The following is a 14,735-nucleotide window of genomic DNA, read 5'->3' on the forward strand; positions in this document are numbered from 1 at the left end:
TCAAATTTTAAAACCATCCCGGTCGGACCTAAGGTACGACGGCCGGGGTCTTCAACACCTGTTGAAAATTATTTCATTTCCCTTCACCTCTCTTTTTTTATTTTTATTTTTTATATTATAATATATTATATAATATATAATATAATATTATATATATACATATATCATATGCTATATATTATAATATAATATATGATATATATATTATTATATATATTATATTATATTATATATCTTATATAATATATTAGAAAAAGAGAGAGGGCAAGAATCGGGAAGGAGGCAGAGACGGACAAAGCCAGGCGTCGGGCTAGGGCGCAGGGTCGAAGCCGGTCGTCGGCAGAGGCGGCGTCGGCTTGGACGGAGGCGGCAGGCGGCTAGGTCGGCCGGAGGCAGGAGGTCGACGGCGAGGTCGGCTTGGTCGTGCGAAGATCGAGCAAGGATAGTTCATTCATTTCTTTGGTAAGTTTCCCAAAATTCCTTCTCTCTCATCTTTATGCCTGTGTGTATGTGTCCCTCTGCCTCTATGAATCGAATGAGTGGTTTTTTTTTATGTGATAGTTCATTCATTTCTTTGGTAAGTTTCCCAAAATTCCTTCTCTCTCATCTTTATGCCTGTGTGTATGTGTCCCTCTGCCTCTATGAATCGAATGAGTGGTTTTTTTTTATGTCGTGAGAGGAGACGATGGTTGAATCGTCGTGTCCGATCGTAGGTGAGTCGGTGGAATGAGCGGTTGTGTCGTTTGGATTTGTGGGTGTGGGAGTCGGTGGTATGCGGTTACAGTCAACAAATGCCCCCAAACAAATATGATATGAGGTTACAGTCAACAGTAAGAATCCACTTAAGGTCTCAATTAAGGAAAATTATTTCGTATATAACACATAGCTAATAGTTTTGTTCAATAATATGGCATTACAAATATCTATATCGAGCCTTTAAATTAATTTTGTTAGGGGGGTAGGTCATTTATTTGCTTGATGCTTGTATGTACTTTGAATCCTAATAACAAGACAATAGTGGTATGATAGGAAGGGTTTAGAGAAAAGAACAATAAACTTTGCATATCATGATTGAATATGTTACATGCCAATCATGTCACATCGCTCCAATCATAAACCACCTTTTTTTTTTGGATAAAATCCACAAGGGAGCCTACGTGTTGATATAAAAGAAAAGAGGTTACAAGTCCTTAAAAGAACAAAAGCTCACTAAAAATATATCATTTGAAACAAAACATAAGAGCAATTATTGTTATCTAATAGAAAAGCAATAAAAAAGCAAACAAAAATAGTCAAAAGAGAAACACAATAATAACAAAAAAATTATCTGTGACATCACCACCAACAGCAAATCCAACAGCCTGACACGAGGAGCAATGAGGAGCTCTTACATGAAAGATTCAACAATCACTACAGGAAAATGACATATTACAGGAGAAAATTTATTATTTTCCAACAAATTTTTTAAGTTTTCGACAGATTTCCTGTGTAAATTTTGTTGATGGTAAAACTCACATCAAAAACTTTTCCTAGTGTTGCACAAGGTGACCAATAGAAAAATATTTCGACAAATTTTTTTCACTGGGAAAAGTTTTCGATGTGTGTTTTACCATTGAAAAAATTTGCATAGGAAATCCGTCGAAAACTTAAAAAATCTATTGGAAAATGAAAATTTTCAGCCGGTAATACGTCATTTTCCTGTAGTGATTATTGATTCTTTCATGTAAGAACAATGACAAATTCTGGAATGATTCCTCCTGCTCACCCCCAAATCATAGCCCTCATCACCTAGCAATAAAGGCATCCCTTCAAGTCAACTGAACACAATATAAGTGACCCACAAATTAGAAATAAATTGAGCATTCAATCTGTTAGGAGACGTATTTCCAAAAGGCACCTCAACTAGAGACACAATTAAAGAAGAAGCAGAAAGTTCGCAACCTCTAGTCCCTACAACATTAAGTTCATGATAGGGAAGAGCCATCACAAGAACACCCTGTAAAACCCTTAAAAAGCTGATTTTTGTGAGTGCTGTTAGTCCGGACGAACTGAAGAAAATTGTGAAGAAATCTGTCATTTTCGTCTGTACGAACCTGGAACAGTCGGGACGAACTGAACCCGAGTGTTTCGTCCCGGGACGACGAAATTGGCATTTAATTTCGTCTGGACGATCTGGTTCACGATCTGTATCCAGAGGAGTTCGTCCCGGGACGAATTTGGATCGTCTGGGACGATCCTGCTTGATAAGTATCGGATTTGAGATATTTTGGATTCATTTGAAGAGAGAGAAAGTGAAGGCAGGAGAGAGAAAGAGAAGGAAAGTAAGGAAAAAGCTTGGTTTTGGAGCCCGCAGAGCGCTTTTCGTCCGATGACGCAGTTGGACGATTTGTTTGTCTCGTAGTAAGGACTCCGAATCCTATTTCTGATTTTGAAGATTTCGAGTTTTGATAATTCTGTGCTCAGTTTTGTGTTTCCGTTGCCGAAAAACGCGCATAAGTTTGTATTGACGAAAGTTTTACCGCACAACTTTTGATATGTTTATGATATGATATTTTTACACGATTTGAGTATTTTCTGTAAAGTTTACCAGGTATTTTGAGTTATGTGCGATTTTTATCGAATAGAAAATTTTCAGGATGTTGGAAATTATTGCTTCAGTACAAGTAAAGCTTTGAAACATTGTTTTATTCGATTTCTGGTAATTTGGTAAATTTCTGAAATTGTGATTTCTGTGTACATTCCGTATACTGCCGTTATGCTGCCGATTTCTCGTACGATCTCTGATTTTCTGAATTGATGATTCGAATGATTGAATAAGCATACAGATGTGATTATATGATTGAATTATTGTTATGGTTACTGAAAGACAAGTGAAGACTGATTGAACCGTTGGTTGGAGATTGATTTGACCTGTACAGGATGGTGGGCCAACGGGCTTTCCTTTAAAAAAGGTTTGGCGATATCCTCTATTGATCATTGATATAACGATTAGGAGTCATAAGGAGATTATTATGCCGACGGGCGGCCGACGGGCACAGAGTGACGACTCTTATTGAGCCAATGGATATAACGACACAACGATACATCGATACCGAAAAATGCCTTAATAGCTAGTGATTGTACTTGTTCAGTAAGACTATTGTATTGAATTGCATGTGTACGGTATTGACCTATTGATCTCATTATGGATTTATAGATTTATTGATATCGACGGATTTGTATTGAAATTTATTTATTAACGGATTTACGGATTTACTGTTACTGTACGATTTCATTGATATTCGCATTATTTCAATGAGCATTGATACTGATACTGATATGGATATCGATATTGCATTGACTTATTGATACTATGGACATGGATACTACTGATTCATTACTATTGATTCATTGATATTGATTCATTGATACTATAGCTTCAACTATACACCGTATTGAACTGCTGCATGTGATTCATTGACTGATATGGAATAAGTTTTACTGTATTGATTTGATTGATTCCATTGATACGATGTTGATTTAACTGATATTATTGAGAAGATGATTTTCTTCTATTGATTTGATTGATTCCATTGATACGATAACGGTTATTATCGAGACGATGATTTTTCTCTATCGATTTGACTGATCGATTTAATTGAGATTCTTTTGAATATAGATTTTTCTACTGTTTATAGAATCTTCCGATATTTGACGTATGTACTGATTTATTGAGCTTGATGGATTTCTTATTATTGTTTATCAATTCTTTTACCGATGATTGTGGATTGTATCGATCATGCATTGATTACTGATTTTCGTATCTGCTGCATAGATTCACTGATCATGTGCAAGTGACTGTTATGGATTCGACTGATTGACATGCATATTGCTTCCGCACCGTGCTTTGATTTCAGTTGTAGGCTTTTGGTGACCTGCTGGGCTTTTTGAAGCTCATTATATGTGGTTAACATTTTCAGGTCTGAGCAAGGGAGCAGGAGTTTGAGGTTGATCAAGACTATCGACGAATCCTTTCACTATGGATGCCTGGGCGTCACACACCCTCTACCTCAAAAGGTGCCAAGGCACAATACAATCCACAACAATAACAAAGTCAGGCAAATTCATATTTGGAGAATCTGAATATCCACAATAGAAGAGATGACATCACCAGCACTTTGAAAACCAACATCACACTGATCATCAACCAAAATAGACACTATCTCATGCTCATCAACATTAAGCAGAAAGGAATCAACATCATCAATAGAAGGGCCACTAGAATCCACAATTTCTGGAACATCAACCCCAACCACAGTCATCGCCCTAGGAACCAATAACATTAACATTACACCCAATAGCATCATTAAAAGAGGGAGCTGGACATAAGGAAGAAGTAGAAATGTCTTGATTAACAATGTCAACAACCACATTCCCAACAAGGACATCCGTTTCCAACACAACAGATGCCTTCCCAACAACATTCCCCTTAAACTTAGGAGAAATAGATGTAAAAATTGAAACATTTGTCGAGACAAAAGACTGGTTACAACATTCACTCATAATATGCACAATGCATTTACAAGAATCACAAAAGGATGAGAAGTCCTCCATCTCAATCCTCTAAACATACCTCAAATTTTCGGTCTAAGCCAGAGTTTGTCGGTTTATTTTTTTAGTAATGTCTAACTCAACTAAAACACGCACAAGGGAATTACGAGAACCCAAAGAGGTGGCACTGTCAACTTTTAATGGCCAACAAAACAAGGAACCAAAAGCGTGAAGGATCCTAGGAGAAAATAAATGAGGCCTATTACAATCAAAAACCACCTATTACAACCTTTTTGTCTCCCCATTCTAATTAATAAGAACAAAATCAAGGAAGGGAATTGAAATGTATCAAAGCAAAAGTTAGTCAAGATTTTGATGAGTTGATCCACTACCACAAGTATCCACATTTTACTCGCAATCTTAAAAAATACCATTTGGGTTCTATTAGTGAAGAGCCAAATTAGTGAGCTTAATCCATGTAAGAGAAGGCTTCCTTCGAAGATTTAAAATCAGACAATCATATTCTAAATATTAAATTGGCCATTAATAAATTAAGGATCACAAAATTATGCATTCTCATATTATTTCATACAAGGAAAGAGAAAAACAATAAAACCTCGTTAAGAGGTAGGAGATCCATGTTACCTTTGTTAGCTGCCAAAGTGATACATAAAAAAGGTATCTTTCTTATAACATGATCACCAACACCATTCACTAATCCTTAGCTCTATAATCAACTTCATTATAGGAGAACAAGACCCCATCCTCCAAATTATCAACAAAATTCTAATCAAAGCCCTTGCAGCTAGAGTTTGGTTTGGAGAGGAAGCCTTTCTAACTAAGCTGAGCAGATGTTGTGGGTGAGTGAATTGAAGGGGTTAATGATTCTCATCAAACTAGATAGAAGGGTGATAGCCTAAAATCAACCAAGGTGCCAATCTTGTTAGGGTCATTTGTAAGAGAAGGAAGTTTGTGTTATGTAGAAGGTGAAGACATTAGGACTGGAGAAAGATCAAGATGACAAATAATACCAATTAAAAGTAATTTATGTAGGGTTTATAGCGAGACTTCTATAATCTCTGAGGTGAAACAGGCATGCCCTCCAGTCTCAGTCGGAGTCAAGTGAGTAGGGAAACACGCTTCTAGTCCAAGAGCGGTGCGGAGCAATGGAGGTGGAGGGATAAAGCAATATTATAAAGTTCTAGAGCGTTGGATATTAGTTTAATATTTCTTTTGGACAATTTTTAATTGCTTTATAAACATTTTTTTTGCACAAAAAATTTCTTGAAAGTAACAAAAAAAAAAAAATAGTGACCAAAAGCTGTATCAAACGAATCCTAAATATGCCTACACATCCCCTATCATTTCTTTCCCTGGCTATTAGTAGGAACCTAAATTTAAGCCCCGTTTAAAGCTTGGAAGCAATGCCAAATGATAAAAAACCGACATGATAAAATGCTTCAAAGGTTGATTTGTTGTCATCATCACCGGAAATAAATGAATTCCTTACTTGTGAGCCTTTTAGTCATATTATTTCATTTTATGCTCCATTATTGCAAGATACTACTAGTTATGTGTCATGACAACTAATTATAAAGAACTGCAAAACATTTCTATCAAGTCATAAGATAGATATTTCTATTTACAAATCAACAATCAAACCACTATAATTTTTTTCCAATAACAATAAGAAGAAACAAAAAAGCCATATTTTTCTTACAAGGCTAATTATTTCTCAGGAATAATCATTTCATCAACTTCTTGGCTGAATGGTGCTATCTCTCTTCTAATGAAGAGTTTAGATGTTCAAATCTCACCTAAAAAAGCAAATGATGTTGAACCGTCTGGTAGTTCTGGAATATGCCTGTACAAATTTTTTTGCTTGAACTACAAAGAGTAACTTGTTTGGCAATTGAATTTTGCTCAAATTATATTGTAATCTGGTTTTTTTCCTTACACTGTACATAACATGCTCTACGCTGAGCTTTATTGCAGGTTTTCCAACCTAAATTAAACCCAGCAATGCAACAGGAAGAAGATAAATACCAGACAGGAATCAGCAGAAGCATATCAACTCTTCACAAATATTTTATTTTCGTTTATTAAGCATAGAAACCAAACATGAGGTGCAGTGTCAATATCAATCCTCCAACTACTTGGCTGCTTCTTAAAGAAAAAGCCAGATCAAAACCAACTAACCATCTCCATCTTCCCATTTTATTTCATAAGACTACCACGAGCACTGCATTCTGATCTCACAAACCAAGCTAAAAATGAGGCACAAAGTCCATGCCTCCTTCAACCTGAAGCACCTCCTGCTAGGTTTGTTCATTGTAGTTCTACTCATCATCATACTAAGAACAAACTCATCATTAAAAGCTTTACCTCCAACTTCAACAATGCACACATGTACTAAAATCTCTCCTTCTCTGGCCAACACCATCATTCACTACTCCACCTCAAACATCACACCGCAACAAACCTTCAGTGAAATCTCCGTCGCCGCCGGTATACTGGCAAAGAGATCCCCCTGCAACTTCTTGGTATTTGGCTTGGGCCATGACAGCCCAATGTGGAGCTCGCTTAACCATGGCGGCCGCACTGTCTTCCTGGAGGAAGACAAGGCATGGATGGAGAAAATCAGAGAAAAGTTCCCTGACCTGGAATCATATCATGCAACATACAAATCCAAGGTGAGGGATGCAGATGAGCTACTTGAATTGAGGAGCAAGGAGTGTACTGAGGTGGGTGATGTAAGATATTCAAAATGTCAGCTAGCGCTGACAGATCTGCCCAGTGTGTTCTATGAGGTAGAGTGGGATCTGATCATGGTGGATGCACCAACTGGTTACTTTACTGATGCTCCAGGGAGAATGGGGGCAATATATACAGCAGGAATGGTGGCAAGAGCAAGGATGGTAGGAGAAACAGATGTGTTTGTTCATGATATTGATAGAACTGTGGAAGATAAGTTCTCAAAAACTTACTTGTGTGAGGGATACATGAAGGAAGAAGAGGGAAGGCTGAGACACTTCACCATTCCAAGTCACAGGAGCACCATGGGTTTGCCTTTCTGCCCTTAAATGTTGGGGTGATTCCTTAGTTTTGTCAGAATAACGCAGCATATGAGGATTTTGTGACATCTGTGCTCATACTTCTGTTTATCATTCTTGTTTTGTTGAGGTGTTATTATGATATTTGTATGGATTTTTTTATTACTTAGTTTTATAGTTACATTTCAGCACTTATGAGGATTAGATAATAATTCCAAAATGTTTCTATTAGGTTTATATATAAATATAAGACATTAGGATGGCATTGTCATTAGGTGATTTTATTTTGTTAGGATTTTATTGATTTTAGATTGAAACATTGGGAATTAAGGAAATAAAAGAGGTGGCTTATCTTTAGTTAACAGTAGTTGAACAAGCATTGTGAATAAGATTTGAATTCAAAGTCCTACACATTTCTTACCTTGAAGGATACTTTAACAGCCAATATTAACCTTTTTATTTGTTCTCCAGCCTTACAGGGAGGATGCTTGCCTGATGTAGAAATCCTTTCTAGCCTTTGTTCAGTCTGTGGTGTTCTTTTTGGGGGAATTTATATAGGCACCCCAAAATACTTTATATTTGTATATAGAATAATCAAATCTTTAGATTATGTAAAAATACTACTAATATTGACCTATTTAAAATAAAACACATTTTTATGCCTATGCTTTGATGTGTTTTTGACACTGAAGGCATATATAAGTAAATATAAAGATTTATGTACTTAGTTGGTTACCTGAAAAAGAAATGCAATGTAAAAAGAATATTTTGAATTTATCTGGATGAGTGTAAAAGAAATGTATGTGATTACTTCTTTTGTTTGATTTGATGTAAAATAGATGTAATGTACATTGAAAAAGGTAGTGCTTGGTGACCGATATTGATAGCAGTGGTGGCCAAGAGTGAGCAATGGTGATGGTGGCCGGCAGCGAGAAGCTACAATGGTGGCCAAAGGCAGGAGACAGGCAACCAGCCAGGGTTGGTGGCTGGCGGTGCTACTGATTTGCGATGGCGGTTGGCAATGGTAGCTGGAGGTGGCGGTCGGTGGTGGTGGCCAATGGCGGTGAGCGGTCAAGCCGTGTCAATTGCAATGAATTTATAATATGTTTGGAACTCCTTTAAATCTGAGGAATTCAAAATACACAAAAATGAACTAGTTGGTGAGTTTCAAATGCATCAAAATTTTACATTTCATTTATTTTACTTCAAACCAAACATTAATATTCTCAAAACCTTTGCATTTGGAATACTTAACAACACTCCTTTTGTAGTCAATCAAAAATGTAAATATATAAGAATTTTATGTTATGATATGTAAAACCTCTTGTTACGTATAGTATTCTTTCTTTTTCTATAATCTATCTTGAAATCCAAGAAAGATTGGTTGGTTTGACTGAAGAGAGAGAGGGTCTGGATTTTGTGCCAAGATTTTTCACAATTTTCATGTGGACCCCATTAAAAATTTCAGATATATATACAATCAATTCTTTAAATTTTCTATTTATTTATGTAGCACTCTTATTCCTAAATCATATTAAAAATATTACAAACATTAAGCTATCAAAAAAAATATATGCCTTTTCATATATTTATTTTGAAGTGATTTTTAAACTATAATGATATAAACATAAATATTAAGATTTTTCTATTAGATATAAAAATATATTAAAACTCAATAATATTTATATAAATATTTCATCTAATATTTTTTTCCAGATGTGATTAATTGGAACACATATCTACCTTTTAGGATTTTTTAAGACTAAATTCTAAATGAAATTTGGAAATTTGATTTTGTTGATGAGCCACTCGAAATAATTCATTATAAAACTAAGCTCACTTCAGGATGGGCCTATTTTAAGAAATTGATTTTATAATAAATCAAATTATATATGATGTAGCCCAAATTTCGGCTTCATTTGGGATGACTTTCTTACTGCTTCTTAACACAACTTTTTAATATAAAATAAAAAATTTTGTACTAGAAAGCAGCTTTAAGAAATAGTAAGAAAGCTGTCCCAAACGAATCCTTAATCAAGAACAATTTATGTGAAAATCACTCGGACAAGTGAGGATTTCATGAGAGCGAGGTCCAACTCCTAATCAAAGCAGATTTTGACTAAAGATGACTATTCCAAAAGATAAGGGTATGACTTTTGTTTTTTGGATTTTGAGCAAATTAAAATTTTATTTGGGACGACTTTCTTACTATTTTTTATAGTAGTTTTCTAGTTTTTGTACTAAAAATTAACTATAAGAAGCAATAAGAAAGCCATCCCAAACAAAGCCTAAGACTTCATTTAAGACAGCTTTCTTGTTGATTTTTAAAGCAGTTTTTTAGTACAAAAATTTTATAAATTAAAGTTTTGTATACTAGAATGTTGTTTTAGGAAGCAATAAGAAATTTGTCCCAAATAAAACATAAATTTCAAACACATACACCCCAAATAGGTAAGCTTCTAACCTAATGCCTCGTAGTTGGTAGCCTAAGCTCCTAACCAACAAGTTAAATTGGTTGCATATCGGGGTATGATCATTTGTGTAATAGGCTAAAGTTTATGATTCACATTCTAAATCCAGTGTATGTACTAGACTGAGTTAGAGGTAGATGATGATGGCAAATAAGTTAGAAAATGATGTTAGCAATTTCTCTTGTCTAACACATGTTCAAATACCAAAAACATAAGAGTTTATTAAATACATTTAGTTCATTTCAAAGCTGGTGAAGTCATACAGTTTAGTTTCCATTTCCTGTCAACATGTCTCACTTTCAATTCAATAAGTTGATTGGAAAGTTTTCAGCTTTGATGTCAATTAGTTCATATGGCTATAATAAGTTATTTTAGTATATTTTATTAGGCCTTCTTAGAACCAACTACTTTTAAGTTCACTCTCTTTATCCTCTCTCATTTCCTCTACCTACCATGCTCATGCTTTTTCATCCATGAACTTTCTTTATTTTAGAAAGAAATGCAGCTTAGCTGCAAATGGTTCATTATTTAATTCTTGCAAAAGGAATTGGCATCTTTGATTGACCTCTTACAAATAGTTCTATTCAAATCTTCTAACACCATACAAAACTATTCGGAGCTTCTCTTCTTCCATGGAAACTGCTCTCTTGAGTGAAGAAAATGTCAGAAAAGAAGAGCCAGTTACACTGGTTTCTCCTAGAAATCCAACACCTACAGAGATATTGTATCTCTCAAACATAGATCAGACAGTAGCATTTAATGTGGAAACTGTCTTCTTCTATGAGGTCCCTGAAGGTGCTCAAGCAGATTCATCTTCTATAATGGAGCTGGTGAAGCAAGCAGTATCTGACGTGCTTCTGATCCCTTACTACTTCATGGCTGGGAGGCTCAGGTTCAACTTTGATGAAGGAAGGTTGGAACTGGTTTGCAACAATAAAGGTGTTTTATTTGTTGGAGCAATTTCAAACCTTGAATTGAAGGAACTCGGTAACCTCTCATTTCCAAATCCTTCGTTTCAGCATCTCATTCTTCCAACGGAGGGATTTCATGATCTTGCCGATACTCCCATATTCAGCATTCAGGTGATTTGCCTTCTTTTTTTTAAAACTTCATCATCATCATTAGGTGTATCCCAAGTATTGAAAAAAAGTGCAACAAAAGCAGAAACGAAGGTAAAGTGTAAGTAAAGTGCAATTAAAATACAATAAAAAAGTGCAACAAAAGAGTAGCTAAAGCACAACCAAAGTGCAACTAAAGCAGAAGTAAAGCACAAATAAAACGCACAAAAAAGTGCAAACAAAATGCACTCAACGTATTAAATTTTAAGTGGATATCTGAACGTATCTCTCTACGTCCGGTTTCCGCACCTACCCACCTAATAATTTTTTCCCTCGTGAGGTCCCTTCACTCCATCAATAGGGTGATACATTATATAAATAGTAAATTTTAGATGTTAAACATGTAAATCCTAATATTTTGAGTGCTTTCACAGTAGTGCTCAGATGGTTTTATTATTTCTCAGGTTACCAGATTCAGATGTGGAGGTTTTTCCGTTGGATTTGTGGTAAACCACAGTATACTTGATGGCAGATCAGCAGCAGAGATGTTTTTGAGTCTGGCTTCAATATGCAGAGGTGAAGGCCTGCAGACTCATGAGCTCAACACTGATAGATCATCCATCAGGGCAAGAAGCCCTCCCCAGATTAAATTTAAGCACACAGAGTACACAAAGTTAGCGGAGGCTTCCTCCACCTCTTTCACCTCTCCTATTCTTTCATCACAGGCAATTCGAGATCCCCCAAGGATCTCAAATTTCAGGCTCTTCTCATTCAGTCCTGAGATGATCAATCACCTCAAGAACAAATCTGAACTGAAATGCTCGAGCTTCGAAGCAGTAGTGGCTCACTTATGGAGAACAAGAACAAAAGCGGTCTTCGATGACCAGAGGAAGATGTCTTCTGTGTTATTTGCAGTTGACATAAGATCGAAGTTGTCTCCACCATTGCCGCATGGGTTCATCGGAAATGCAGTGATCACTGCATCTGCAAGTGCGGAGGTAGAAGAAATGGAAAAGAAGAGCTTCTCCTTCTGCGTGGGGTTGGTGAGGGAGGCCATTGACAGGGTAAATGATGAGTATGTGAGGTCTGTTATAGACTGGCTTGAAGTGTTCAAGGGTTTACCTTGTGCTCTGAATGGGAATTTCTTTGTTTCTGCTTGGTGGAAGCTTCCATTTCATGAGCTGGATTTTGGATATGGGAAGCCCATCTATGGAGGGCCGGTGGTGAGTGGGATGGAGGAGTTTGTTCTGCTGGTTTCTGATGAAAGTGGAATGGGGAAGGAGAAGGAATGTGGAATTAATGTGTGGATAGCTTTGCATCCAGAGAAGATGGAGAAGTTTCAGTCTTATATTTTTGAGATATAAACATAGTATTTGATTTAGGTAATATGAAGCACTTTGGAAGCTATAGATATTTAATTTTATTTGAGAAAATCTACACAATTCATAGATGATATGATTGGTGGCGCTATAGTGGAAAATTTTTTAAAGGATTATTTTTCTATGTTTTCAGAAAAAAAATGTTATTTCATGGTTGCACAAATTTAACAATTGGGATAGCTAGATAGAGAATATTGAAAGAGGCATGAGAAAAAAAAGAAGATTATTCTTTTTTCTATTGTCTCCTTATTAATTGCTTTATTTGCACAATTTTGTAGTATTCTTGCTCTTGGTGCTATCATCAATACTCACAATTTGTTTAGCTTCTTCAAGATCTTGTATCTCCACGAAAATAAAGAAGCCTAAATACCTATTGGATATGTGCACAATTTAACTATTATGACTCAATCTGACATAGGTCCCTCGCTAAATTTTAGCATTTTAACACCCCTGCGAGTGTCTGGGGATGTTCTACATGCATGTTGATGTATGAATCTATTCTGAAGAGGAAATTGAGTTTAAAAATTTAGAATTTTCCCTTGAGGTGCTGCGGTACCAAGGAAGGTAAAACAACGTCATAATGCTCTGTCTTTTGGCAAAAAAAAAAAAAATGCTACGACGCTAGGGTGCAGCACAGTGACCTCCTATAGGGAGGGCTGCGATGTGCAGAATCAGACACTGTAGAGTCAAGCTCAAAATTCTTATAGAAAACCCATTTCCACCATTTTTTATTTTATCAAAAGCCATTTCGCTCCCTGTAGGCAACCGACTAGAGAGAGAGTGAGAGAGAGAGAGGAAGAAGAAGAAATAGTAGAGAGAGAAAGTTGGTTTGGGCGATTTCGATCCATTTTTTGCTGTCGGCCCAGTCCTGAATTTTATTCGGATCGAGATATGTTACATTACGTTTATCTCAATTTTTAAAAAAACAAAAAAATTGTTTGATTAAATTTATAAGTTTATATTGCACAAATATGAATAAATTTGTACCCACAAAATTTTCACCATATAACTTTTTCTATGTTGTAGAGCTAGCCATTCTTCACATTTAGATATTTTTCTAAAAATTTTTACAATTCAACACAATAGAACCTGTTGAGTTCGTAGGTCTTGTTGGGTTGGATTCTGACACTAGATCTCCTTGCCAACAACAAACCACATAATATCCCAAAAATTTTTATTCCCACAACATGTCTTTGCTCCCCTCCAACATTTACATCGCTTTTGTTGACATCTTGACAAATTCCCAAATCACCGTTCATATGGAAACTTCACGTTGCTCCACATGAACCTTCTTCGCTACCTCTATGTCATCTTTTTAATAACATTAACACCATCACTGGCGCAAAGAACCTAATCCCCACAATTAGATCTTTCTCACTTTCCTTCAATCTTCACTCATCAGATCACAAATCACATAATATCTCAAAATTATGATTCCTACGTTTCTTTGGTCCCCTCTGGCATTCCAATTGCCCTTGCTGTCATCTTGATGAGTTCTCATAGCATTGTTCATGGCAGCTTCAAGTTGCTCCATGATACGGAGCATTGTAGCTTAAATAATTTCTTAGACATATGTTATCTAGTTTGTGTGGGCTCCAAAAATTCGGCCCCGGCCCTCCACCGCTGCGCTTTTCTTTTTATTCGGCGAGGGAGTTTTAACTGAATAAGTTTCGCTGTAAAATTTGGAAGGCAGATGGGTTTGTAGATAAGACACTATCCAGAGATTTCGCCCTCATTTTGTGAAGACTTTATGATCTGAGTTCTGGTTTCCTATAGGCACAAGCCCCTATAATTAATTACCCCTCCTACTAACGAGAGAGAACTTTCGATTAAGGCTAGTCGTCAATCAGATACGTAGAACATACGTGTTATCTGGCTATAGTAGCAGCATAGAGTATTGGTATTGAGGATTGGAAGTTTGGAATTTGAAGGGTTTGGATATTGGGAAATTTGGAGGGTTTGATATTTAAAATATAAAATTTCACCATCTTATACTTAAAGCGGATGGAGGGGGAATGGATGATAGACCCGATCAAGATCCCATGGTTCCGTCGTCCCGGGCCATCGTGGTCCCTGGTCTACTTAGTCAGAGGAGGTAGTCGACCCAACCTGACAGAATGATCCTTATCGGCAGCCATGTGTTGCTTCGTCCAAGGGAACCTTGTAGAACTGGGATGGGTATTTGCTTAAGGGGACAAATTTAAATTCACCTTTGCTAACATAGGGCTTCGTGCCCTATCAATC

At 36.3% G+C, this 14,735-nt stretch overlaps 2 protein-coding genes across 2 annotated transcripts; both read left to right on the forward strand.

The window, feature by feature from the left end:
• Window positions 1-6,270: 6,270 nt before the first annotated feature.
• On the forward strand, window positions 6,271-9,084 carry LOC110105200 (glucuronoxylan 4-O-methyltransferase 3-like). Its single transcript, XM_020834593.2, has one exon. The coding sequence runs from the start codon at window positions 6,804-6,806 to the stop codon at window positions 7,611-7,613; it is 810 nt and encodes a 269-aa protein (XP_020690252.1). The 5' UTR covers window positions 6,271-6,803; the 3' UTR covers window positions 7,614-9,084.
• Window positions 9,085-9,974: 890 nt separating this feature from the next.
• Window positions 9,975-12,484, forward strand: LOC110105196 (omega-hydroxypalmitate O-feruloyl transferase-like). The gene is made up of 2 exons (XM_028697130.1): window positions 9,975-11,226; window positions 11,550-12,484. Exons 1-2 carry the CDS (start codon window positions 10,687-10,689, stop codon window positions 12,474-12,476), a joined length of 1,467 nt encoding a protein of 488 aa, XP_028552963.1. The 5' UTR covers window positions 9,975-10,686; the 3' UTR covers window positions 12,477-12,484.
• The last annotated feature ends 2,251 nt before the right edge of the window (window positions 12,485-14,735 follow it).

Source organism: Dendrobium catenatum, unplaced genomic scaffold, assembly GCF_001605985.2.
Source record: "Dendrobium catenatum unplaced genomic scaffold, ASM160598v2 fragScaff_scaffold_879, whole genome shotgun sequence".
Taxonomy (NCBI): Eukaryota; Viridiplantae; Streptophyta; class Magnoliopsida; order Asparagales; family Orchidaceae; genus Dendrobium; species Dendrobium catenatum.